The sequence below is a fragment of the Lissotriton vulgaris genome, chromosome 8 (genome assembly GCF_964263255.1).
Source record: "Lissotriton vulgaris chromosome 8, aLisVul1.2, whole genome shotgun sequence".
Classification (NCBI taxonomy): Eukaryota; Metazoa; Chordata; class Amphibia; order Caudata; family Salamandridae; genus Lissotriton; species Lissotriton vulgaris.
In genome coordinates, this window is record NC_141696.1 from 848,131,676 (window position 1) to 848,159,061 (window position 27,386).

At 41.6% G+C, this 27,386-nt stretch overlaps 1 protein-coding gene across 1 annotated transcript in view; it reads right to left on the reverse strand.

Moving 5' to 3' along the window:
• Positions 1 to 27,386, reverse strand: part of LOC147698093 (acetylserotonin O-methyltransferase-like) — a 607,642-nt gene that overhangs the window by 169,060 nt on the left and 411,196 nt on the right. The window contains exon 6 of the mRNA XM_086934770.1: positions 17,729 to 17,869. Within this exon, the coding sequence (XP_086790896.1) occupies positions 17,729 to 17,869 (141 nt within the window). The remainder of the gene's footprint in view (positions 1 to 17,728; positions 17,870 to 27,386) is intronic.

Sequence of the window (27,386 nt, forward strand, 5' to 3'; positions counted from 1 at the left end):
AGTTAACAGAACCAGGTGAGAGCTCAATACGACACCACATCCAGGATTTCCCTGGGTGTCTAGTTTTCAAAAACATATAGGTTTGCTAGGTTTCCCTAGGTGTCAGTTGAGCTAGGGTCCGCAATTCACAGGTAGGCACATTGCAAATAAATTGTCAGTTTTCACTGGAAAAATGTGATGTGTCCACATTGCATTTTGGGAAGCTTCCTTTCACAACGACTAGGCCTACCAATACAAGTGAGATACAGTTTTTTATTAGGAGACGTGGAGGAATGCTGGGAGGGTGGAATCTTGTGGCTCCTGCAGATTTTAGCACTTTCCATCACAAAAATGTTGGAAAATGTATTTTTTGTGTTACAAAGTTTGAGGTTTGCAAGGGATTCTGGGTAACAGAACTTGGTGAAAGCCACTCAGATTACCTAAGCTGGATTTCCCTGGGTGTCTAGTTTAAAAAAATGTATGGATTTGCTAGGTTTCCCAAGGTACCAGCTGAACTCCGGTTAAAAATCCACAGCTAGGCACAGTGTAAAAAAAGGGTCCGTTTTCACTGGATAAATGTGATGTGTTCAAATTGCTGTTTGGACTGTTTCCTGTCGCGGACACTAGGCCTACCCACACAAGTGAGGTACCATTTTCATAGGAAGACTTAGGGGAATACTGAATAGTAGCGCAAGTGGCATTACCGATTGACTTTCTATGTATTTCTACCTTCCAAATGTAAGACAGTGTGTCAAAAAGAAATCATTTTGAAAAATGCCCTTCAATGCCATGCTAGTATGAGTAGCCACAAATTCGGAGGTGTCCAAATAGCCGCTGCTTCTAAATTCCATATGTTATTCCCATTTCAGAAACACATAGGTTTCCTTGATATCTATTTTTCAGTCTTTATATTTTACCAAATGATTTGCTGTATACCCAATCTACAATGAAAAACGATTTGCAAGGTGCAGTCCAGTTGTTGGCTCTGCGTACCTTAGGTTCTTAGTAAACCTACAAGTCCTATATATCTTCACAACCAGGAGGGCCGAGAGGATGTAATGGTATATTGCTTTTAAAAATCTGCAATACTTATAAAAAGTTACAGGTGAACACATAGGCTCAAATGGCAGTTTTTTTAACAAACCTTCAATATTTTTTTATTTCAACAGTTACTTTATACAGGAAAAACTTGAAGGATCTACACAAATGACCTCTTACAGAATTAAAAATGCTGTTTATTTTTTCAGAAACGTACAGCTTTTTGGGATACATTATTAGTTTCACACCCATTTCTACGACTAACTGGAAAGAGGTTGAAAGCACAAAAGAAAGGGAAAATAGGCTATGTCCTAGTAAAATGAAAAACTATGTAGAAAATGTTGGTTCTTTATAAAAAGTCTGCCTGTTCCTGAAAGCTGGAAAGATGGTAATTATAGCACCAAAACCATTTGCTGGGAAAAAATGAACGCTTTCTTCTGCAGCACGTTATTCCCATTTTCACCCCAAAAAGAAAGCGCAGCTGTATTTTGGCTACTTTCTCAGTCCTCTACAGGAAAATCCACAAACCCTTGGTAGCTTTAGAATCCTCAGGATGTTGGAAGAAAAGGACGCAAATTTGGCGTGGATACCTTATGTGAACAAAAAGTTACAGGGGCCTTAGCACAAACTACCACAATTAGCTAAAAAAAGGTTTGGCACAGAGGGGAAAACGCCTAGCAGCGAAGGAGTTCAACTTTAGCAAATATGGTACTCTGTTGCAAATCAACAGAGAGTTCTGACCCTCATACCTGCCTGCCGCATTTAGAAACATTGCTATATTCCATATAGGTATCATAACATAGGCCCTGGTAATCTCATTACCCGCCACCTATATTCTCTCCCTACATTACACTTATCACAGTTTACAGGGACTGACCTTTTACCTAGATATTACACTGCAGTCAGAACGCCGGGTTTCCCTAAGTTCAAAATCTCATTACGGTACAGGTTCTGATCCCGGAGTGGGGAAATAGAAGTGTTTCTAAGCGGTGCAAACTGCGAGAATACTTTAAGTGGATCGCTTATATGCCAGGATATAATGCTTCATGGGGACTGTAATGGTTCAGTAGCAAACTTATCTTGTCACTCAAACGATGCCCCAGCTGCCGTGATCACTCCAGTGTTAAGGCTTCTTTCAAATGGGAGTTACTTGATGCTGAAAGATCAAGGATGCTGTGGGATGCTTCCAGGCATCGCATATCTTCTAACTGTGACTTCCAGGGTTTCCTGATGTATGCAAGTATTGTTTCCACCAACACATACAGTCAGGAAAGCACCGTTATGGCCTTCGTTAAATGTTTCATTAATACAGTTTGATACTTTGAGCAGAATGAAACCCATGCTTATACAGAAACCTGTGCCCTTAACCGCCACTTGAGAAACCTGATCTTCAAGGAGCAAGGTCTGTGGCAGGGAAACAGGCACTTATTCGTACAAATTGCCCTTTTTCATTTAGCAGAAACGGTAAATTATAACATGTCTGATACGACAGTTATTGTCCACCTATTTAAGACCATAGGTTCTGGACTATTAAGCACCTTTCAGAAGGTCCTCGGAGTTATACCAAAATGTATACACTTCGTATTCTGAAGCATCTTTGGAGGGCTGCCGTTGATCCTGTTTCTAATAGCAGGTATCCTGATTGTTATTTTTCTGCTATGCAATGGATGTCCCAGTCACTAAGGAGATAGAAACAGTACTCCTGGATAGAAAATGCAGTGATCACATGGTACAACTTCTAGGCACACCTCCCCTAAGAGAACTAAGTGCTTCTTGGTTCTTGTCATTTAGACCAGTCTGGATGGACTGCATCTTACCTGTCCCCTGATGCCTTTTTTCGCGTAGAAAAATGCATGTTGGACCTCTGTCGCCTCACACTCCCATCATGTGAGCACCCGTACGTTGATGCTTTACTGGATCCGATAGCGGCCCATGTTCTGCAGTGTCCACAGCATATTCCTATGTCGATGGCTGCATTCTAGGAGCCACCACAGGTAGTGTCCGCTCCAGTTGGTATGGACACCAGCTCATCCTCTGACACCCAGGCCTTGGATGGCACACAGGCTGCCCCAGTGCCAGCTGTGAACATTACGGAATATCATTGTTAAATAATCCACAGGAACTGGTTCAGGAATAAGCTGATTTAATGAGCAGCACAGCAACATGTACATCAGTCTCTTGGATCCAGGAACAGTGCAACTGACCAGAAGCCAAGAACATAGTGATGTTCTAAGAACACTTAAAGAATAACATGGAGGATTAAAACGTACAGGGAATATGCAATGGGATGAGATGTAACACATCTCCTTTCAATACAAAAAAGAAAAACAAAATAGGGTTAAGAAACATAATCATCAAATTTAACAGGAAGCAATCTGGAACGATCAGAAGACTTAACTCTTGAGGCAATAGAACTACTAGTAGCTTTTGGAGAAGATGGGAAGGAAGCTTGTTGCACAGTGGGGCATCTTGCAACACGCTTAATGTTCCATAGTCTGCCATCCTGGGTAATTACACTATTGCTAAAAACTTTAACAAGTTTCATTGGCTTACTAAACTTATCGGAACATTTTGAAACAAGACCAGGTTTTTTAATCCTCACAACATCTCCCACAGAAAAATTTGGAGATTTAACATTCCACTTTTCATCATACCACAACTTACTTTTAGCTTTTTTGTCATCAACTTTCTGAGCAGCTTGCTCAACCAACTCCTTAGAAAAAGATTTGTTGAGACATTTGTCCCTAAACCACCAAGGACAAATGGTAGAAGCAGGATCACGTCCCTTGAGCAAACGAAAAGGACTGACTTCAGTGGTTGAATGAGGGGTAATTCTGTAGAACCAAAGTTTTTCCCTCATAAGAGTTTTCCAACCTGACCCAGACTTACAAACCTCAGAAATAAACCCCTTCAACACTCTATTAAAACTCTCTACCAAACCATTTTCATGTGGTTCATAAAAAGAAACAGTGTTGTGTTTGATAGAATGTAATTTGAGAAAATTTTCCATTTCTGATGAAGTAAGTTGCACCCCATTGTCCGTGACCAAGACAGACGGACAACCCTCTCTTGAAAAAACTTCCTTAAAAAATTCCACAACAATATTGGTAGAAGCAGAAGAAACAAACTTAACCTCTGGCCATTTTGAGTGGTAATCCATAAGAACCAGGGCATAACGGGAATCAGAAAGAAGACACATAAACGGACCAGAAATATCAAAAGCAATTTTTTTTCAAGGCAAAGTAGGCCAAGAAGTTGTTTTTAAAGGAGGCACATTTACTTTTATCATTTTGTCATTTCCTACACAAACAGCACACTCTCTAACTTTGTGTTCAACCAAACGATCTAAAGATGGCCACCAGAAATAGTTCCTAATTAGTCTTTTCATTGCCGACATTCCTGGATGAGATTTATGTGCAACATCTAGAATTAAACCTTGTACGGCAAAAGGTGGAACACACTTACCAGATTTGAAGACTAAATTATTTTCCAATTCTAACTCAGTGGAAACATTGAAAAATGACATTAGGTCTTCTTTTAACAACTTTTATTCCGGCCAACCTTCAAGAATATATTTCTTAATAGACTGTAAAGTAAGATCTTGTTTATCAGAAGTTTCCCACAACTCTTCAGAGATCTCAGTAAAAGAGGTAGACAGAACATCTTGCAAACAAGTAACAACATCAAAATCGTTCAAATTCTTCCAATCAGCAACAGGAGATGGATGGGGAGACATAAAATCTGCAACCACATTTTTTTTTCCAGGGACATACTCCGGGGTGAACGAATATTCCTGGAGTCGTGAAGTCAACCTGGAAATACGAGCTCTGGCATTCCAACCTCCACCAGGGGAAAGAATGTTAACTAATGGCTTGTGGTCAGTCCTAAGAATAAATGTATTCCCCCAAATGAAATTCCTAAAGTGTTCAATCGCCCACACACAAGCCAAAAGTTCCTTCTCAATAACAGCATATCTGCGCTCTGTCTCATTAAGAGTGCGAGAAGCAAAACAAACATTCCATTCTTCTTTGCCTGACCTTTGAGACAACACAGATCCAACACCATACATACTTGCATTCACCGTGATGACACACAACTTATTCAAACAGAAAGGTCTAAGTGTAGGGGCATGCAAAATATCAGACTTGATAAGCTCAAATGCTACTTGTTGTTCTCCTTCCCAAACAAAAGAGTTACCATGTCTCAAAAGCTTCCTTAGTGGCTCCATCTTAGTGGCAAAATTATTAACAAATTTGCTGTAATATTCGCACATGCCTGCAAAGGATAATAACTGGTCCCTATTTGTTGGTGGGGGAGCATTACTAATACCATCCACATTCGATCTCTTAGGCACTACTCCATCACCAGATAATGTGTGACCCAAATACTCAACATATGATTGAAATAACTTGCACTTGCTGGCTTTCAACGTTAAACCGCTCTTCCTCAACTTCTCACACACACAGCGCAAATGACCAAGATGTTCTTCATCTGTACTAGAAAAAATTAAAATATCATACTGGAAACACTTCACAAAATGATCTACATCCCTAAAAATATTGTACATGACCCTTTGAAATACTGAGGCCGCTGAAGCCAACCCAAACGGCATCCTAGTATCCTGAAAAAGGCCCTGAGGAGTACTAAAAGCTGTTAGACACTTGGAATCATCTGTAAGAGTAATTTGGTGATAAGCCGATCTTAAATCTAGAGTGGAAAATACTTTAGCACCTTCTAACATAGAAACAACCTCATTAATATTGGGAAGAGGATGACAGTCCACAATAATTGCCAAATTAAGCGCCCTAAGGTCCACACACATTCTTAAAGATTTGTCCGGTTTCCTAACCAAAACAATCGGAGAAACCCATTCAGAAGAGTCAATGGATTCAATGATCTTCTCTGAAACTAAATCATCTAACATTTTCTTTAGATCTTCCCTAACGTTAATGGGCACCCCTCTCAATTTTTGCCTAACAGGAACAACTCCAGATTTAAGTTTAATTTTGTGAGAAAAATTCTGTAGCTTACCTAACTTGTCAGAAAAAACGTCTTTAAATTCAGACTTTATTAAATCAGTTCCTTGCTCAATTGAAATAGATGAAATGTTATTATTCCTAAAAATTTCACCTAGCATAACCGGATCCTTGGCAGGGGGATTTAAAATTATTCCAAACTTCCACTGATCCTTCCAACCAATAACATTCACCCCTTTAACAGCAATATACAACTTAACCTCAACACACCTGGATCTGAAAGTAATCTTGACAAAAAAATGGCCTAACATCTCTACATTTGTACCATTGAAACTGATTGCACTAATCTCAGAAGGGAGAATATCCTTAAAGTTCAGGACATGTTTTAACCGTTCTTCAAAGTAATCCTTGGTAATAATTGTCCAAGGTGAACCCGAATCAGCCATCAAGTTAAGACTAACCCCCAAAAAAAACATTTCACCAATGGGTTTTTTGATGAGCTGACAATTGTCATCAATCAAAGAAATTTCTTCAGCCAAAGAGACTACAAAACCTTTATTGGATGCAGCACAATCCGATGTACCTGCACAAACACAACTGCAAGATTTTGATGAAGCTGCTGTAACAACAGCTACTTTATCTTTAGAATTTTGAACAGCAACTCTTGAATCCCTACAAACAGTGGAAAAATGTCCCAACCTTCCACACTGCATTCTTTATTTATAGCAGGGCATCCAGCGTATGAAGCAACATGCATCCTACTACCACATTTATAACAAATCACAGATTTCCCAAATCTCTTAAAACCTCCCGTGTTATAGAATCTGTTGGAAAATGTATGTTGATTTTCATTCATTTGCCCTTCTTTATGTTTGATCAAACAAACTTCGTCATGAAAATCTGACTTATTCACAACATGTTTTTGAACAGTGAGCATCCATTTTTCCGACTGTTCTAGAGACTTAGCAATAGCAATTGCCTCTGATAATTTAGGATCACCTAATTCCCATAACCTTTCTTGCATTTTCTTATTTTTTACATGAACTATAATCTGATCTCTCAACATCTCATCACACATAGCACCAAAATTACAATGAATAGACAAAGATCTCAAAGCAGACATAAAATCATCAAAAGATTCTGATTCTTGTTGTGCACGAGTGTAGAATTTGTATCTATTAAGAGCAATGTTAGAAACTGGTTTAAAACGCTTCTCAATTCTAAGAAGAGCTTCTTTATATACATTAGTATCTTCTCCTTCACCCAACTCAGGTGGAACAGGAGGTAAAGCTCTAAAAGTCATTTGTCCCTCTGAACCCAGGCAGTGTAATAGAATACTTTTCTTCCTCTCCGCACCCATGCGTTCGCCATCTATGGCCTTCATGTAGTTAAAAATCTCTTCTTTCCAATGAGTCCAAGGAATTGGTGGATCACCCTTATTTTGTAAAAACGTTTCAGGTGGGTCAAACTGCATTTTTTTTTTTAAACAAAACAAACTAAAGAAAAAAAAAATCCAAGCTAATTATAGAGAAACTTAAAACAATATCCTATAATATGTTATAAAGAATTCTTAGAGTTCTTTGCGCTAACACTTGTAACTGTATGTTGTATAAAAACAAATAACTCTGTAAACTTGTTATCCTCAGTTTTAACTTTTCCTTCTATGAAAAGAAAATATATCTAAAGTCTTTGGAATTCCTACTTCAGTAAAATCCTTGTTTCTTGTAAAATCCTTGTTTCTTCTTAAATATGGCACCACCACGCTTTCCAAAAGTATGCAATGTTTTCTAAAGACACCGACCCAAAAACGCAATCCGCTGTGATTTGTTACTATAGTAACACAAATCCAAATCTAAGATGGCCGCCACGCTGGACGTTGCGTGATTACGTCATCACGCGCATACGTCCTAACGTTTCTGTTACCCTCGCCGGCTTTGCGCGGTTGTTATTGTCCACGGCGAGTCGAATGAAAAGAGGAGAAACGTTCGCTTTGTCCTCGTCTTGATATTGCGCAACCTCGTCCCGCGCTCCACTTCGTCTTGTGGAAAAACAGCTGGTTGGCTCTCGTGTGTCTCATGCAGTGCCTACGATCCACCAGCCAGAGTCAGACAATTCAAAGGTAAACACTAGCAATTACCTTAAAAAACATTCAAAATTCGATATCCTTATGTTGGTAGGAGTTATAAAATGCCGATTTTCTTCTTCCTTGATGAAAATACTCTGACAAGTCTTTTAAAGGAATTTAAAGGATGTAGATCTTGATATAAAGTTTTCCAGCATTTAAATAAAATTCATAATAAACTCCACCTCTGTGCTGCAGCCATCAATCAGTCCAAGGTCACCCTCGTCGCCAATTTTGTTAAATAATCCACAGGAACTGGTTCAGGAATAAGCTGATTTAATGAGCAGCACAGCAACATGTACATCAGTCTCTTGGATCCAGGAACAGTGCAACTGACCAGAAGCCAAGAACATAGTGGTGTTCTAAGAACACTTAAAGAATAACATGTAGGATTTAAAGGTACAGGGAATATGCAATGGGATGAGATGTAACAATCATCTGTGCACAATTGACATAATAGGCAAGGTGTTACAGGGGCCGCCAGCTGCAGAAGCAAGCAACAAAAATGGTGCGTCTACCAGCCAAGACACAAACATTTGACTCATTTGGCCCGTCGTGCGCTGGGAACAAATTTGACTTTTTGCAAAGCAAACGAAAAATGTGAACTTCATATCAAAATTGAAATTCTTTTTAAGCATTCATGGCTTTCAAATGCTTGTAGTAGTTCAAACTATACCTACAGACATATTAGATCTATAGCTTAAGTGTCAATTTCCATTTTTTCCCTCTTTTTAGAATTTTTGTAGAATTTATTTTAACGTTTTAAACATTGTTTTTAGGAGTACAAAGGAACTAATGTTTTTACTGACTGCGTACCAGTATCTAGTCAGCCTAGTAATACGTTTAGAATTTTACTATATCGTCCATTCGAAAGCGGAGTGGGTGTTATATTCCATATAGGTACCATAACATAGGGCCAGGTAATCTCATTACCCGCCACCTATATTCTCTCCCTACATTACACTTGTCACGGTTTACAGGGACTGACCTTTTACCTAGATATTACACTGCAGTCAGAACGCGGGTTTTCCTTAAGTTCAAGATCTCATACAGTATGCATGATGGTTCTTAGAAGCACAGCAGGACTGCCATCTCCTGTATAAAATCTATTTACAAAGTTCATGCCCAACGTCATCCTTAGGTCGACAGAGTAATACAGCAAGGTAGGACCCCTGGGGAGACCTATGGGTATTTAAACAATACATCTTGCTAATATAAGACAGAGGAGACCAAGAATTCCCAGCCGACACACTGACCAGAGACACCCTGAGGTTCCTGCTTGCAGACACTCCAGCTCGCAGTGGTCTTACATCCCACGTGGGGTGTCCAGTTCGAGACCCGGACGGGGTTGCAAAGTCTTTCACTTCAGGTAATGGGGTTGACTGAATCCTAGAGGGATTCTTGGCTTAACACCAACATACATGCTAGCTATACTTAGGTACATCTAGTTAGGGAGGCATCGTAGGAGTACGCATCTTTTATCATGTGTTTTATATATTCATATGTATTCATGACTTTAGGAAAATGGTAGAGCTATACCATCCATTTACCTTTATCGTACTGCTAATCATTTATATCTTATACTGCTTAACGGTTGTTGCAGCTCATCTATTATACACCAGAATGACAACTAATCAATAAATTCTTATTGAAAACGCCCACGCTATTTATTCTGCGTATTTTTATGAGACAGACTAAGCGAGCATGAGTGACTGAGCGAAAAGTAGCATCTTGTTTCCACAGTCCTGAGGGATAAGGGTTGTACTGGCTTCAGTGGTCCCACTTCTGCATCTGCCAGAATAGGACGCTAGAGTGTGCTAGAGAGCTTAGGGAGACGCTGCCGAAAACGCCATTCGCCGGAGCTGGAGCTGGAGCTGGAGCAGGCTGCTGCTTTGCTCTGCTCCGAGGGAGACACACTGCTGCAGAAAAAACGCCGTTCTGCTGTTCTGCCGGGGTGGGACTTTCGGCTCTGTGGTTGTGGTGCTCTGCGAGCCAGTGCACTCGGGTTGGCAGGGCATCGGTGGCCTTAGGTGGATCCGGCCAAACCACTGCTCCATTACTGCCCCGAGGCTGGAAGTCTCCATCCGTGGACTGCTGTAGGCAGGGGGCTGTGGGCAGTGGACGGCAGCGGCTGGCGGAGGCTGGCAGCAGACGGACCGACAGCGGCCTGCCGGCTGTCAGTGGCGCCTGCGGCGCGTTGGGAAAGGGAGAGCTCCGTGTCGTCGGGGAAGCAAGAAGTGCACTGTTCCATGGAGAGAAACTGCTGTTTGGAGACCGCCTGGCGAGCGTGTTAAGCCTTGAGCGTAAAGAGCATTGAGACCTGTGTCTCATAGGGACTTCGAAAGAGACTGCACTGACTGAGGGACTGCAGAGATTGAGGAAGTTTGGTGAGATTTTGCAGCAATCTACAATCCACGTCTTGCAAGATGCCAGACGCCAGACATTGTGTGCTCCGGCTCGAGGAGAGGAGGCTATGGGTGTGAGTGGTCGGGCGTGAGCGCTGACTGAAGCGCTGTAAGAACAACGCTGCAGACCCCCCCTCCCCGGTGGGGCGTGCGCGGTCGGGCGTGAGCGCTGACTTGAAGCACTGTACGATCAACGCCGCTGATGACCCCCCTTTCCACCGGCGGGAGTGTGCCCGTGCCAGACAGGAACCAGCGCCGGGGCAGTAGGTTCAGTGGCACCGGAGCAGAGGAGTGTCTCAAGGATTCACTGACTTCCTCTGTACAACCAGCTGGAGCTGTAAAAGTCAGAGCTGCCGGAACCAGTAATCACTCCCCGACTACAGAGCTGCAACGAGGACCGCTGAGACAGTATCGTTGGAATCCTACCCACGTTTGGCGTCCAGTCAGACGCCGTGTGAACAAAGCAGAGGAGAGGACGTAGCGGTGAGGAGCACCAAACTGTTTTACAAAATTATATAAATATACAAGAAACGGACCTATGGAACCGGAATTGGGCGCCAGTGCCGGTGTTGCATGAGCGGCGCACCGGGCACGGCCCCCGAAACCAAAACCTCCCATTTACACCAACTGTAAACAGACCGGAGCTGCCCCCCTCTTGCGAGTCAACAGAAGGCAACAGAAGGGGATAGACTATAAAGATTTTGCCCTGTTAAGATCCCTAAGTAACAACTTGCCAACTCCAAAAGACCTATTATAGCGTAATGGCTTACAAGAAACTCAAATCTAGAACCATCTTCATGAGCAGAATGGGAACAGATGAGGCAATTAGGAAAAGCACCAACAAGGCCGTAAGAATTGGAAAGACAACAGTAACCCCTGGAATTAGAAAGTATTTGTCTAAACTAATTACAGATGAACAGGAGCTAAAAGCAAAAGATCAGACAAATATAGAAATAGCAGATATTTCTGAGGATGGAAAAGGTGGAATATACCTAACTCAAGGTCAAACTCACACTAGTTCTGAAGCAGAGCAAAAAAGTATTCCAACTAATCAGGAGGACTCATTTTTGGATCTAATGACAACTGGACTACAAACATCGGATCTATTTAAGATACAACAGTCCTCCGAGTGCTATTCCTTTTGCCTAGATACTAACAAAAAGGTCGGAGTTCGACAAATGGGATCACAAACGGAGACCGATAACATTCTGAAGAGCACTCCACAAAATGTTCCGGATATAGAGGGTCTCCTTGATAATTCACCAGATCTCTCCATCTTCAGTACTACTGGTTTGATCAATACCCAAACCCCAGTATCCATGTCACTGCTTACCCTACAAAATATTCTGGAATCAGTTCTTAACCATTTAGGTAACATACTAGAGAACTCTGACCAAACACTTGACGTACAAATAGGAATTTTAAAATCTCTAGTCGAGGAAAAAAAGAAGAAAGAGCAATTCAGGTCAACAAAATTAACAGGAATCTGTGACAAATGTAAAAGGGAAATTGGTGATAACTTAACAATCAAAACCAACAACGAGCTATTTCCCCTGAAGAAAGAAACTGCAACACAAACCGGAAGGAAATCATCCGGGGGAATTGTGGGTAAGCAGGGAGATACCATCACATATTCCCTTAGAAACTTATTCAAAGAGGGAAATTATCCCGAACCACACCACCACCCTGTGGCTTATTACCCAATTTTTACAAAAAACAAAACTAAATCTAATACTATCAGTCCTGCAATTTACCCTGAAATAAACGTCAATACCGATCTAAACAGCGAGGATGCACAGAACTTGGAAAACACAAAAAAGAAACAACGGCAAAGAAAGCTAAAAAAGAGAAAGGCAATAAGAAGATTTAAAAGGAAGAAGGCTAATAAAATTAAATTTCAGAACACGACTCCTTTACCTGCCATTTCAGAACATGAAGGAACGCCAGAACTGTCCCTTACAACGAGGATAAAACATCAGAAGTCACCGGAAAAACCCGGAAATAAAAATCTCTATAAACAGTCTACACTAAATCCAAAGGCTATTCAATTTACATATGGTCCGGTAAATTCAACATCAAGAGGGACCTCTAAAGGACTTTCAGAATCACAGAGAAAAGGATTACAACTTGAGGAGATAAGATCCAACTATCTACAAATTATAGAGCTATTCCCTACTGATGAAGCTCCACTCAATCGAGGTTGAATCATTAATCTCTTACAACAGATTCAGCCGCTACAATCCTTAATGCGAAATGAAATTAACCTTGTTATGTTCCCAGATAAAGCCAAAACAAAAACTGTAATTATAGGATTCTGGTCTCCAGTCTTACCAGGAATCATCTTAAAGGAAAGTGAGACTCTCCACAAATGTGGCTACGACTTGATCCCAGTACAAAAAAATTAAGTTGACAATATGATGTATCCACTTGAAGGATCTCAAAAAAAGTATCAACCTATAAACAAAAAGACCCATTCCTTAGGCCACTCTGCAGAAAATATATTTATCTCCATAAAGAATGGTGAAAGGGAAATCTGGAGTAAAAACACCCTTAACAAGGAAGTAACTACAAGGGATCAATCATGGAATTGGATCGCTGAGACCCTGAATAATAATAAACAAACTAAGGACACCAAATCCTCTGTTTAGCACAGGTCTAGTGATATCCTCCTGGAATATAGCGGAAAAAACGAAAGAAAAAATGGAAGAATTAGTAAAAAATTCACCCGCTATAGTGGCCCTACAAGAAACATGGACTACACAAAACTTTTATCAATAAAGATATATTACATATGACATCCCCGCTCTGCGGGTTGAGCGAGGTCATGCAAAGGGCGGGATAGCGATCCTACTAAGCGAAGAGTATAATTGGGCCCAAGAAACAGTCCCAACAAAATCACGTCATTATCAATGTATCAAAATCAACTGCGGGATAAACCCTTTTGGTCCCTTAAAAAACCTATTAATATTTAATTTATATATTCCCCCTAGAACAAAAATGGATGGTCTGCTAATATAAATTTTGGAAGACATCGAACAAATCATCGAAAGTCAAGATTATCCATCATTTCTTATTATGGGCGACCTTAATGGAAAACTATCCAATGAAGAAATAATAAAATGGGCCAATTGGTACAAAGAAGGGACCACGGCTGATAAAAGAGGAAAAATGTTACTAGCAACACTTCCAATGTTAAATGGAATCCTGCTAAATGGGAATGTGGAAGGTGACATTCCCGCCTCAAACACGGCGCCAAGACGCCCTAGGGTATATGCTGCGCTTTATAAATATTAAAAATAAATAAATAAACACGAGAAAGGGAAATAACAGCTTCTCACTACTGGATTATATGATATGTAGCCCTGATTTGTTTGGGCTTGTCTCACAACTTCAAATTAATTTCATTCTGTCATTACGCATAGAATGGAAAATATATCTATGTCCAACTAGCCACATCATGTACAAGTACAGTACAGTTATGGTAAACCATAAGCAAAGGCGGATACATTGGAACTCAATGACACTCAATAAGATAACTACCTTAATAGATACTAACCAGCTTCTTCAAATAACACACTCTACCAATCTAATAACCAACTTTGAAATGATCATTAATAAATTAACGCAAAAATTACAGGAAAAGTTGAAGCAATCGAGACCTTCAAAAATCCAAAACAAAAATTCAAAGTTAACCGCCAGCACAAAGCTTTTAAATAAACTGATAAGAGCACAATGCCTAGAAGGACTATCGTCTAGACAGATAGAAATTAATAAACTAAAGAACCAACTCAGGAGGGAAAAACAAAAACACAAGAGAATAGCCCAAGACAAAAACTGGGTGGATCTGCAGATAGCATCAAAGCACTACAATCAACGTGTCTATTGGTCTATAATCTCCAAAGAAACAGGCACAAAAAAAGCACTACTAGCTATCCCGGTCCCCCCAAAAGAATGGAAAATTTATCTCGCCAATCTCTATAAATTAAATACCATCTCGGAAATGGCTCATACGTTTTCAAGCAACTCAAATACTAAATCTCTAAACAGTAGAACATCTACCCCCTTTTCAATCGAGACGCACATTAGAAAAGCGAGATCAACAGGAGCTACAGGCCCTGACCAAATTCCAATCAAAGTCCTCTAGTCCGACCCCAAAGGATGGAGCAAGATGGTTTCCCCCCTTTTTAACTACATCTTTAGCACTGGGGAAATCCCGAAGTCCTGGAAGGGGAGCATCTTCATTCCTACTCACAAAAAGGGATCAAGACTCCAGCCTGGTAACTATAGACAAATAGCTCTTCTGGATGCCACAGGAGAGATCTTTATGGCAGAGGTTTGGACCAACTTAAAAACTGGGCCTTTTCATCTGGACTGATTCCTCTATACCAGGCAGGCTTTAGGCCAAAGCATTCAGTCACGGACAACATTGCGGTGCAGCAACCCATCCTAGACAAATATGTGACAATTAAATCTCAGATCGTCTATGCAGCTTTTATCTATTTTTCGACCGCGTTCGACAGAGTGGACAGAGGAACACTTTGGAAAAAACTCAGTAAAATGGGTATTCCAAATCAACTATTATGAACATTAATCTCTCTGCACACAGACACCTGGTGCCAGGTCCAAATGGGGAGGGAAAAGGGCCTAACTAGTCCTATCCCAACCCCTAACGGCCTCAAGCAAGGATGTCTCCTCGCCCCCTTATTATTTTCACTCTATCTTAGTGACATGCCTCAACACTTCCAGCAAGTACATAATTTTCCACCAAAGATAGCCTCCCATAATATGAATACACCTTTATATGCAGATGATATTATCATATTAGAACTAACCCCATTCTGTCTACAAAACAATCTTCAGGCACTGCATAAATATACGGAGGAAAACTATTTAATTCCTAACATCACCAAAACAGAAATAGTCTTGTTTTCGGGGAGGAAAAAGAGCCCGAAATATTGCTGGACCCTTGGGGGAGAAAAGGTGGAAGAGGTGAAGGAATATACCTATTTAGGCAGAATTTTCTCCAATACTCTACAAAATCAGCCACAGATTGTGAATCTGATCAGGAAATCTGACGTACATGCGGGAGCTCTCTTAAGATTATACGCAGCCTCGGGACACAGGCATTTCTCTTCCCTGCTTAAAGTGTACAGTGTCAAGATACCACCAGTTTTATCATATGCCCTAGAATATATTCCTATAAATCAATGGAGCTTCTTAGACCTACTTTTCACTTGCCAGCTCTCATTCTCGAGGCATCGCTAATATTATCAGGTGGGCGTACAATCTCCTACATGCGGAGGAAGGAACTCTTAGATCTCTGCTCAAAACTGAGACCTTTGACTGAGACTCGTCTAAACATGTATTTTCTAAGAACATGTCAATAGCTTTTAAGCTAGCAGAGATTAACACCGATTTGCTGCTAGCCAGGACACCAGCCCAGTTGAAGCTCTTTTTAAAACATTTTACTTCAAGATTTAGCTTTGATATAGACTCCTCGCATTGCTCTAAACTAAATGTTTATAAGAAATGTACTGAATTAATAACATTCCAGAAATCTCAGCAATATATCGCTTTTAATCTTAATCATGGCGTTAGAAGAGCGATCGTTCTGCTCCGGTTTGGCATATTACCAGTCAAAACCATAACATCTAAATGGCACTCAAAGGAAAGCCCGATATGTAACTTGTGTAATGGTGGAGAGCAGGATCTAGAGCATTTAATGTTTGTATGCCCAAATCCAAAAGTGGTGACGGCAAGGAAAAAGTTTTTACAAGCTATATACGTCAAATGTAAAATTAATTTAGCAAAGGAACTGATCATTGTATGCAAATTCCTAGAAATGAATTTGTCTGTCATAAATTTTACAAATTTTTAAAATCATTTTTAACTTTGTATTAACATGAGAAATTTTAAATGGTGTAAAAATTTAATGTTATGCTTAAAATATTTGTGGTCCTCAGTTGAGTACCAAAGCAAATAAAAATAAATAAACTTTAAAACTTGATAAGGGTTGTCATGTTCAATGGTTGCCAAGAACTATTCTCTCCATGGTAGGAGGAGATTCTAGTTGCACAGTGAGCTAGTTGGTACAAGAAGCCCAGCATGCCCGGTGGGGCTGATCAGAGTTTGTGTGACACCAATCCTACAGTGTACGTTGTCTAAACGCGCAGATCCCGTATATTTTTTATAGATACTACACAACATGTTGGTCTTTGTTTTCCATCAATAGAACCCCCATTGGCTGTATCAACTGAACAGTCCTGCAATTCCACTACCGAGTAGGGGCCATCTTAGGAAAGTTACTACCTTACCTGCTCTAGTTAGGATGATCAGTGCAATTTTTTCTCTGTCACTACCAGGAACATTTTGGCAGCGAGGGATAGAAAAATAACAATAATCACCTTATACCTTGGAAGAAAACTGCCAGGGCCATATTCACAAAAGTCATTTGAACTCGTGGCAGAGGCACCTCAGTTGTGGGGAAATCTCTGCAATTGAGGTGGTATCTCTGCAATGAGAATTCTCATTGATGAGATTCCTACCCCAATTGTGGAGACTCCCCCACAAATGCGGGGCCTCCGCCATGAGTGCGGAGGCCCTTTGTGAATCAGGCCCCAGAGTGAGGGTATCATTCGGTTTTTTTCAGAAACTTACCACCGCTTCTGGAGTTTGTTTATGAAAAACTAAAATTTGGAAATGTTTGGTGAGGTGCTGTCAGAACTGACAGTGGCCACCAACCAATCTTTTTGTACATTGAAAGGAACCGCTGTGACAGCAGAAATGACCACTGGGCTGGCAGTCATCTCTAAATTTGGAAGATGGTAGTAGTCAGTCAGGGTGGCAGAGGTAATATACTCCTCCACCCTGATGGGTGGAATACTGTGCACTAAACCATTACTGTCCTATGGCCTGATCAGAGCTTTGGAATGGTTTGTCATTCTCTTGTTGAAATAGCTCAGACCCTGGCCAAATCCCCAAGTTTATATCTCATCATAATTTCAAGAAGGGCTTCTTCTAACATTGATCTATTGAATCATAGGTAAATCATATCATGTTGACTACATGTGCAATCACAACATAATTCTATCTATTGGCTGGTGTCTTGTTCTGTTCATTTGCTGGTTGCCATCTAGGTACTTTTGATTTTGGGATAATGCTGCAATTATATTTTGATCTACTTCACCACAGATGAAAAATAAACGTACCTGCAAGGAACTGAATTCGATGTTCATCTGGAGATATGAAATGCTTCTTTGCAGTTTGTACAACTTTAGGTAAATCATAGAGGATTGCTGTAGAATTTGGATTTTCCAAAAGACATTGCTTGGCTAGTGCTCCAGGGCCACCTTATAGAATAAAACAAAATACAAGAGAAAAGTTATCGTTTGACTTGCATAAGTCTATAAAGAATTTCCTGTTGTCTGATGGAAAGAAACTTAAAATTAAGTGAGTTATGATGTGCAGGACGATACTCAGTGACGAGGAAAGCTGTCATCCTTGATTGAAATGGTAACAACAATTTTACTTTGAGGTGTAAGATATATTTTTTAAGGAGTGTTTCAACCATTGCCTCTTCAAAGCACATACTTGTTATGTGTGGATAGTAGTTCTAAATCTTCTTCTGTGTAGACATTAGTTGTATGTTAGAGGTTTAGCGCTACCTGTGAATTGTGTATATCTGGGTAACAGGTGGCAGACATTCTTTAAAAGTGATGTTCATCAACCAGCTAGTGTTAGGGTTAGTAGTTGTGCAGAAAGGAATAATTTGGTTTTCATTATTCTCATTATCATAAAGACTGAAGTTCTCCTTTGTGTGGGTTATCTTTAGGTGGTCAAGAATATCTATATCCTAAAATACTCTTGGACACCTTCTGGCTTAACTTATGTTTCTTTTAGTTCTAGTAATTGGATTTTTAAAGTTTGGTATTGAGAGTAATTGTCCCATTACTCCCCAAGGAACATTAGGGCTATGGGCCTTAGTCACAAACTGCATTTTGGAGTGTCTACAGTATTGCTCAAGTAGTACAATTTGCTTATCATTAAATGCGAATTTTAACAACAGGTAAATTCAACTGGCCCAAGCCTAGATTCGCTAACAAAAGAATGCGAAATCTAAAAGACATACTTGTGCACACACGACCTGCAAAAGGTCGAAAGACAACACAAGTGAAAAACATTGAAATGGCCCCAGTTATTGGCCACTACCCATGTGGCACTTGCCTGGTGTGCAAATTAATAACTATGACAAAATCCTTACAACTTACGGACTCACTGCTCTGGACACAAAGACATCACACTAATTGCAATTCTACGCATGTAATTTACATGATACTGTGCCCTTGTGGAAAGAAATATATTGGCACGACTTGTAGGAAAGTAAAAACAAGGATTGGGGAGCACAAAAGTAACATCAAGCTAAAGAAGTATACAACAAAACTGTGTACTCATTTCACTGAACATTGTCACAAAGCGGAAGAACTAAGATGGACAGTGATCGAAATGCTCCATGATAAAACCTCAAATGCAGAGAGGATACTGTTCGAAAAAGAACAAAGATGGGTAGATCGGCTAAAAACCCATCTAGATGGACTTAATGACAACATACCATGGCATCAATTTGCATAAATCAGAAAGACAAAAAACACCAAACAAAGACCCTTTCCTCGCCATGTAGTCAATATCACATGTACTATAGACTACACTGACATCCCTGTCTAGATACAGGGTTATAATGGGTTGAGACACCTCCTTCTCCACAATAACCAGTAGTATGAGGACCCTGAGTAGTCCATTTTTAGTGTCTATGATATAGACACTATGAGACTGGTTTATAATGCATAGATACTGATCTATGAGTCCTACAATAGTCCCGCATAAATATGGGCAATGCCGGGTGATTGAGAATTGATCTCTTTTGAATTTCCAGACCATTACCCATTTTTGAAAAACACTAGCCACTCTGCCAAATGATGTTACATAATCGCCCTTTAACATCGACATATGAGTAGATGTGAATTTCTGAACCGATATCCCCTAATAGAGGAAGATATGTCTTTTCGAACAAAACACCTAAGGAAAGTGCTTCTAGTCCCCTTTCTATCTCAATCATAGTAAAAGAAAGCAGGATACGAGACCTCCGCGTCCAGGGGCAGAGCCAGCACTAGACGCGGAGCAGCCTCTACACGCGGGTGAGAATGGCGGCAGCACCAAACAAACAGCGTCTTAAGCCACTAACACGGTAATGTAAACGCTTGCGTGTTTCTTCTTTCAGCCTGGGACCATTACGTCCTTTTCCCCTGAAGATATACGGCGGTAACCTCATTAAGGTAATCATTCACACTATTCATATAAACACAAGTGACTATGAGTTATAGTGAGTGAGCCAACAATAAAATTGGTGATTAATAAAAGCCTTAACGCCGAATTTAACATCGAGCTGACATTAGAATGTATAAAAGCCCACACACCGAATTTAACATCGAACTGAGTCCATTATTCACATGCGACTATGAGTTGTAGTGAGTGAGTCGACTTTAGAAGGTATGGCCATTAACAAAAACCGTGATATCGTACCAGATTACAGAATTAGTTGTCATCTACCCACAATGTTTTTATTGACACTACCTCCTAACATAGAAAAACACAATAGTCTCCTTATGGACTACATCTGTGAATTCTTTGCGCATAAAGTATGCCCCCTCTTTTGTCTCAAATCGAGATTCACTAATAGTGCTGAACATGTACCCCCAAGCTCTCTGTATGTTTCTTTCATTACAGGTATACCTCACCCATTTAGAAACCGAGTGGTAATACAAAAACCACTGAGCACTTCACAAATTGTGTGAGTAAAGCATTTTAATTCTGTATTGTTTGTCCTGACGAATGCCCCTTAGGCCCGGCTGGGCGATACGGGGCAGAAACATGTTGACTTTGGTTACTTTGTTTAAAGTGATATAGTGAGATCTAGTAACTTGATCTGCAAATATACCCTTTGGTTTTAATAACAAACCTCATCCAATGTCAATTAAAGTTTTAACCGGGTGAAGGCTTGTTTTTTAAAAATATAACCCTTTTTTGGGGGTGTCTATATATTTCTGGACACTACTACGCTGTACCAGATGTTGCCTCAGGCTTGAGGCTGGCATACAGCACAAATTTAGAGAACCCGATGATAATGCCACAACGCATATGTGTGGCGGAGAAACGATATAAACCGCAACCAGGATCAACATAGCGTTTATGAGGGTGATCTAACTAACCCATTGTACCGTAGTTACAAGTGTCCATTTTCTCACTTGATTATTTGAATCAAATGTACTTTAGTCAAGCCTACAAGTAAGTCTAGCACCTCACATGGCTATGCAATGGTTCTGCAATACAGAAAACAATGAGGAACCAAATAACACTAACAGAAAAATAGTAAGATTCAAGGATTTCTTGTGACTTTATTAACTTTTTATGAATGTATAATGTAATTTATCAAAATGTACCAATATTGTTAAATTACAAATTCCTTTATAAATCTATCACAACAAGGCTCCCAATATGTAAAATGCATCTGCAAATGATGACTCAGGACTCTACCATCCAACTGAAGTTGATATTTATTATAACACCAACCAATCTCACGCAAGCTGATCACATAAGAAATTAACTGAAGCACCGTACTACTCTTTTGGTGTTCCCTTTGTCAGTGAATGTCTTTGCAGCTTTGCTCAATCTTTTGAATAACTATTGTTTGAGGATGAGAAACAGGATGTACAGGCAAAGGACAAACATTTTCCAGGGAAGCAGTCATTGACTGACAATCCTTCTGCTCTGAAGTGGTACATGACGTGGTTGCGAGCTGGGAGCAGGACCTTCCCATGCTATTCCTACCCATTTCAAAATACTAAATGGATTCCATTTCATGGTCAACGGACCTTTCCACAGGGTTATGTTTGAAAATATAGACATCTCACAGACAAGCTGAGATGCATCACTAGCAGATTGTATCAGTGTAATGCCATTCCGCAGTCACTAGAGATAAAGCAAAGAGTGGCAGGGGCTTTCTATACTTTTACTAACTTCCATTTGCTTCCTAGATGCATTGATTATACCTACTCTGCACTTATTGCAGCTGTCCCACCATAGAAAGAAACTATAATGCAATAGACACATCTGGTCCTCCTTCAACATGCAAGCTACCCTGTGATTCCAGAGGAAGGTTCACTGATGTGGATGCTACATTTCATTTCTGATGAACTTTTGATTCAGATCACATTAGCTGAATGGCTTAAAAGCTGGCATCTCCATCACAGCATTCAAATCACGTTTGGCAGTAATAAATGAGGAAATTAAAGAACACAAAGAGTTCCTCACTAAACAGCAGATCACAAACTCCAAAATGGCGTGAAACGTTTCAACCAAGAGAAAATCTACCATACACCAAGGAAGACTACGTCTTCGAGAATAATGAGACGGGTTCGGATGAGGGGAGTAGCAACCGCTCAAGAAGATCGGGGTCAACCAGCAGCGATTCCAGCTATGAGGGCAGGAATTACACATCCAATTCCAGAAGGACACAGAGACAACATCGGCCACCTTTGTACCAGAATTTTCAGACTCACCCACTTCACCCACAGGTGTACCCAGGACAATGGATGCGATAACAACCTATGTGGAATATACCACAAGGAATCCCACCACAGGCACCTCTATTTAACCAATCCTGAACCCCCCTTTTTTCAACAGAGGGAGGGGCAAAGGAAGAGGAAGAAGAAGAAGAGGAGGGCTGAAGAGTGTCCACTGGCAGGACCAGGAACCAATGACGTTAAGGAGCATGACATCAGGACAAAGAAGTGGTGAATCTTTTTCTCAAGAACATTGTCTTAGGGGGAATCCGAGCTCTTGGAGAAGGGCCTGGGTTTCATTTCGACACCGCCTGAGGATATGTTCAGACTCCATCAAGAGCTACACCAATTCTTTCGGAAAGTGAGATAAATCAGAGACCCCAAACACCGGGACGGGCCTGAAGAAGAAATCCAAATTCAAACTTACAGCCGCCACGACACCCAACGAGGTGCTCACCTTTGAACAAGCTGTCTTGAAGGAAATCACAGCCATCCCAGCCAAACAAACGTTTAGCAATATATCCAATGAAGAAAGGAAATCATTTATCACCGATGACACAAGCATCATTCTAAAACCAGTGGACAAGGGTGGCGCCATTGTGAGCCAGGATGTGGACACATACGAAGCGAAGTGTCGCCACCAACTGAATGACACCAGATACTACCGACCCATTAACGAGGACCCGACACCACGATTGATGTCCAAGATCAAGAGCCTTGTTCACGAGGCAGAAACAAAAGGATTGATCTCCCCACAGGAAGCTGCATTCCTCAACAATGATGACCCCAGTTCCCCTACTACTATCCCTTACCTAAGATCTACAAGGGGGCCAATACCCCCCTGGGAGCACCATTGTCTCAGGGATCGATGCCCTCCTAGAACCGTTAAGCAAGTTCTGTTACTTCTTTCTATGACCTCTAGTCACAGAAACTCCAACTTCCCTCGAGACACGATAGAGGCCTCAACTTGATGGAACAATTTAATTAAACTGCAACCGTCAGCCTCTTAGTCACCCTTGATGTAGAGTCACTCTATACGAACATCCCCCAAGTCGCCACTCCGAAAGTATTGGAATCAATTCTACATAACATTGATCCCTGGCCCCATGACACCCCCATCTCTTTCATCTGCAAGTGAGCTTCCCTTGCTTTAAAAGAGAACTTATTTGCCTTTCACAACCAGCTTTACCATCAGATTCAAGGCACCAGCATGGGAAGCACCTTCGCTCATAGTCTGGCTTGCCTCTACATGGCCAATTTTGAAGCCAAATTTATCCTAGGGGATAACAACCCATATAGGACCAACATTGTGATTTGGCGTTGCTACATCGACGACATCCTCCTATTTTGGAAAGGAGATGATTAACCTTTGCAAGGAGTTCTGTGAATGGATCAATACCCTTGACCCATTCCTTAAATTCTCAGTGACCAGATCTCAAGAAAGTATTCGCTATCTAGACCTCAAAATCTCCCTACGTGAGGAAGTTCTTCACACAACCAACTACAGAAAACTGAGAGATAGGAATAGTCTTCTCATATGTGAAAGCCATCGCCCTAAAGACCTGAGGGACTTCTTACTGCAAAGGACACAAATGAGAAAGGTGGTAGGGAGGTTGCTCCAGTGGAACGTGCGGAAAGAGAGAGTGCTCTAGTGTTGAAGGGGTGAAAAAAGATTTCCATGTAGGACAATTTCTGCTCCTTCGCAGGAACTGCGACACCTTAAATGAATTTGAGAAACAATCAAGAATCTTGCCAGATAACCTATACGAACGCCATTACCCCCACAGGATCATACGTCAGGCTCACAAACGGGCCAAGAAAAACAACAGAGAGGCACTTTTAGAAGTTAGGGACAGACCCAAGACAGAAACCATAACGTGTGTGTCCACATCGATCCCCAATTCAAATAAAATCCAAAAAGTGATTAAAAAACATTGGAGAATTCTGGAAACAGGCTCTTTCACTCCAGGGTCAACCCCTCTCTTTGCATTCAAACAAACCCAGAATTTCAAAGATCTCCTGGTCCATACATGCCCAAAAACAACAACAACAGGACAAACAACTTTATAGGCAGTACCCCCCGGTTGATGGTCACCACCCGTGCGGTAGCTGCTCGGTATGTCCTTTTACATCAGTTTCCAAACACATTGACCTGGGTCTGGCGAGACCCTGACAACAAAAGAGACATACCAATCACTAAAAACTGCATATATTTAATCATGTGTCCCTGCAACAAGAAATATGTAGGGATGACTACACGACCCATCAAACGTAGAATAAGGAAACACAGGAGTACTATACATTGCTGGAAGACACATACAAAACTACTGAGTCATTTTTTGGAGATGAACCACACCCCTGACAGTCTGAGATGGACCGTCATTGAGGCAAATCCCAGTTGGACAAACAGTACACTCTTCAGACAAGAAAAACGCTGGGTCTTTCGTCTAAAGGGCAACTAATCAGTTTTCAATGATAAGAATACCCTGGGTAGAACTGACAAATGAAACATCCCTTGAATTTCTAACTTGAACACCACCACATGGCACTGCCAACTGCATGTATCCGAATGACTACCATGTGCTACCTAATAGCACTGTAGTTGCCACAAATAAGTTTGCTCAGATGTGTTAGATCAACACCCACCCACTGTCCCTAGACAATTCTCCAACAACACGGTAATTCACCAGCACGCTAAGAAGTGTACAAGATTGCACGGAGTAATGCTAGTGGGATAATTGGTTGAGACCCACTGCATGAGGGGCTAGGGTTATGTTAACCTGAGATAGGAACGCCTCCATGGAACCACAGAATTAGTATCCAGGGTTGAGGTTATTAGGTGTAACCATCGAGGGGAGTCCCCCCATTTTCTATCTATAAACTTACTCAGACTTCACTTCTAATACCACATACCAGCCAAATCAATTCCCATACTACACTTTTAGCCTCTCAAAGATGGCGCCCCATTAGACACGATTTTCTAACGAGCGTATCCTCCCATTATAGCCATCAAATTTTGATACAGTGCAGCACAGCACTACATACAATATACCTCCCCCTGGTTTAATATGCCCCTTGGGAGAGACTTCCTTACCTGGATGCACATCACACTCTGAGCCTCTCATAGATGGCACCTCCCCCCATTTTACACATTGTTCCTGACGAACATATCCGCCCAATATGGCTGCCAAAATCGACTTTGATGTGGGCCAGCGCCACATAATACACACCTAGCACTGGTTCAACCCTCCCCTAGAGCGTCACTTCCTCCCCAAGGTGTGCATATATTATCACCTGCCTGCCTCTCCGAGATCACCGGCTGCAAGAACGGAGGGTTTGGCATATGTCTTCGTGTGAGGTGACTTGCTGTGAGCATTTTACAGCTGCTGGAGGCACGGCTCAGGTGAGACAATTCTTGCGAGGTGGGTTAGCGAGCATCTAACTGAACTATGTTAACATTGGCTCCTAAATATTCACGCGCACTCACAGTTGACCGTCGGCGAGGCCAACCAACCTTAATACACGGCTTAGGCGATTTCCTTGCATTTCCAGTGTGAAAATAGGCATGAAATAGTGTTGGGCACTAGCTAAGGGGCCAAGAACAAAACCATAGAATTATTTACAACAAGGGGTGGTGAGGGACAGAGTCTCTGAATTAAGCAGAAATCTCTCACCCAGTCAAGAGATCAGGGCTAGATCCAACACCGTTTTTTAGCTCACTGCACCATCCCAGTTTCAGAACCTGGCTGTATGCAAATTAGTCTGCTCCTGTCCCAGTGCATGATGGGAACAGGGCAAACCAAACTACAAAAGCCAATTCTTACACTGGGAAGGAAACAAGCTCCCGGGGACCGGTTTCTGGCATTACAGCCGTCTTCGGCCCGGTTTGCTTGAATCCTGATGGTGCAATGAGCAAGGGTCTCACATCTGAGAATACCCTTCCACGCTTAGGGTGGACAAAAATATTTACAACAAGGGGTGGTGAGGGACAGAGTCTCTGAATTAAGCAGAAATCTCTCACCCAGTCAAGAGATCAGGGCTAGATCCAACACCGTTTTTTAGCTCACTGCACCATCCCAGTTTCAGAACCTGGCTGTATGCAAATTAGTCTGCTCCTGTCCCAGTGCATGATGGGAACAGGGCAAACCAAACTACAAAAGCCAATTCTTACACTGGGAAGGAAACAAGCTCCCGGGGACCGGTTTCTGGCATTACAGCCGTCTTCGGCCCGGTTTGCTTGAATCCTGATGGTGCAATGAGCAAGGGTCTCACATCTGAGAATACCCTTCCACGCTTAGGGTGGACAAAAATATTTACAACAAGGGGTGGTGAGGGACAGAGTCTCTGAATTAAGCAGAAATCTCTCACCCAGTCAAGAGATCAGGGCTAGATCCAACACCGTTTTTTAGCTCACTGCACCATCCCAGTTTCAGAACCTGGCTGTATGCAAATTAGTCTGCTCCTGTCCCAGTGCATGATGGGAACAGGGCAAACCAAACTACAAAAGCCAATTCTTACACTGGGAAGGAAACAAGCTCCCGGGGACCGGTTTCTGGCATTACAGCCGTCTTCGGCCCGGTTTGCTTGAATCCTGATGGTGCAATGAGCAAGGGTCTCACATCTGAGAATACCCTTCCACGCTTAGGGTGGACAAAAATATTTACAACAAGGGGTGGTGAGGGACAGAGTCTCTGAATTAAGCAGAAATCTCTCACCCAGTCAAGAGATCAGGGCTAGATCCAACACCGTTTTTTAGCTCACTGCACCATCCCAGTTTCAGAACCTGGCTGTATGCAAATTAGTCTGCTCCTGTCCCAGTGCATGATGGGAACAGGGCAAACCAAACTACAAAAGCCAATTCTTACACTGGGAAGAAAACAAGCTCCCGGGGACCGGTTTCTGGCATTACAGCCGTCTTCGGCCCGGTTTGCTTGAATCCTGATGGTGCAATGAGCAAGGGTCTCACATCTGAGAATACCCTTCCACGCTTAGGGTGGACAAAAATATTTACAACAAGGGGTGGTGAGGGACAGAGTCTCTGAATTAAGCAGAAATCTCTCACCCAGTCAAGAGATCAGGGCTAGATCCAACACCGTTTTTTAGCTCACTGCACCATCCCAGTTTCAGAACCTGGCTGTATGCAAATTAGTCTGCTCCTGTCCCAGTGCATGATGGGAACAGGGCAAACCAAACTACAAAAGCCAATTCTTACACTGGGAAGGAAACAAGCTCCCGGGGACCGGTTTCTGGC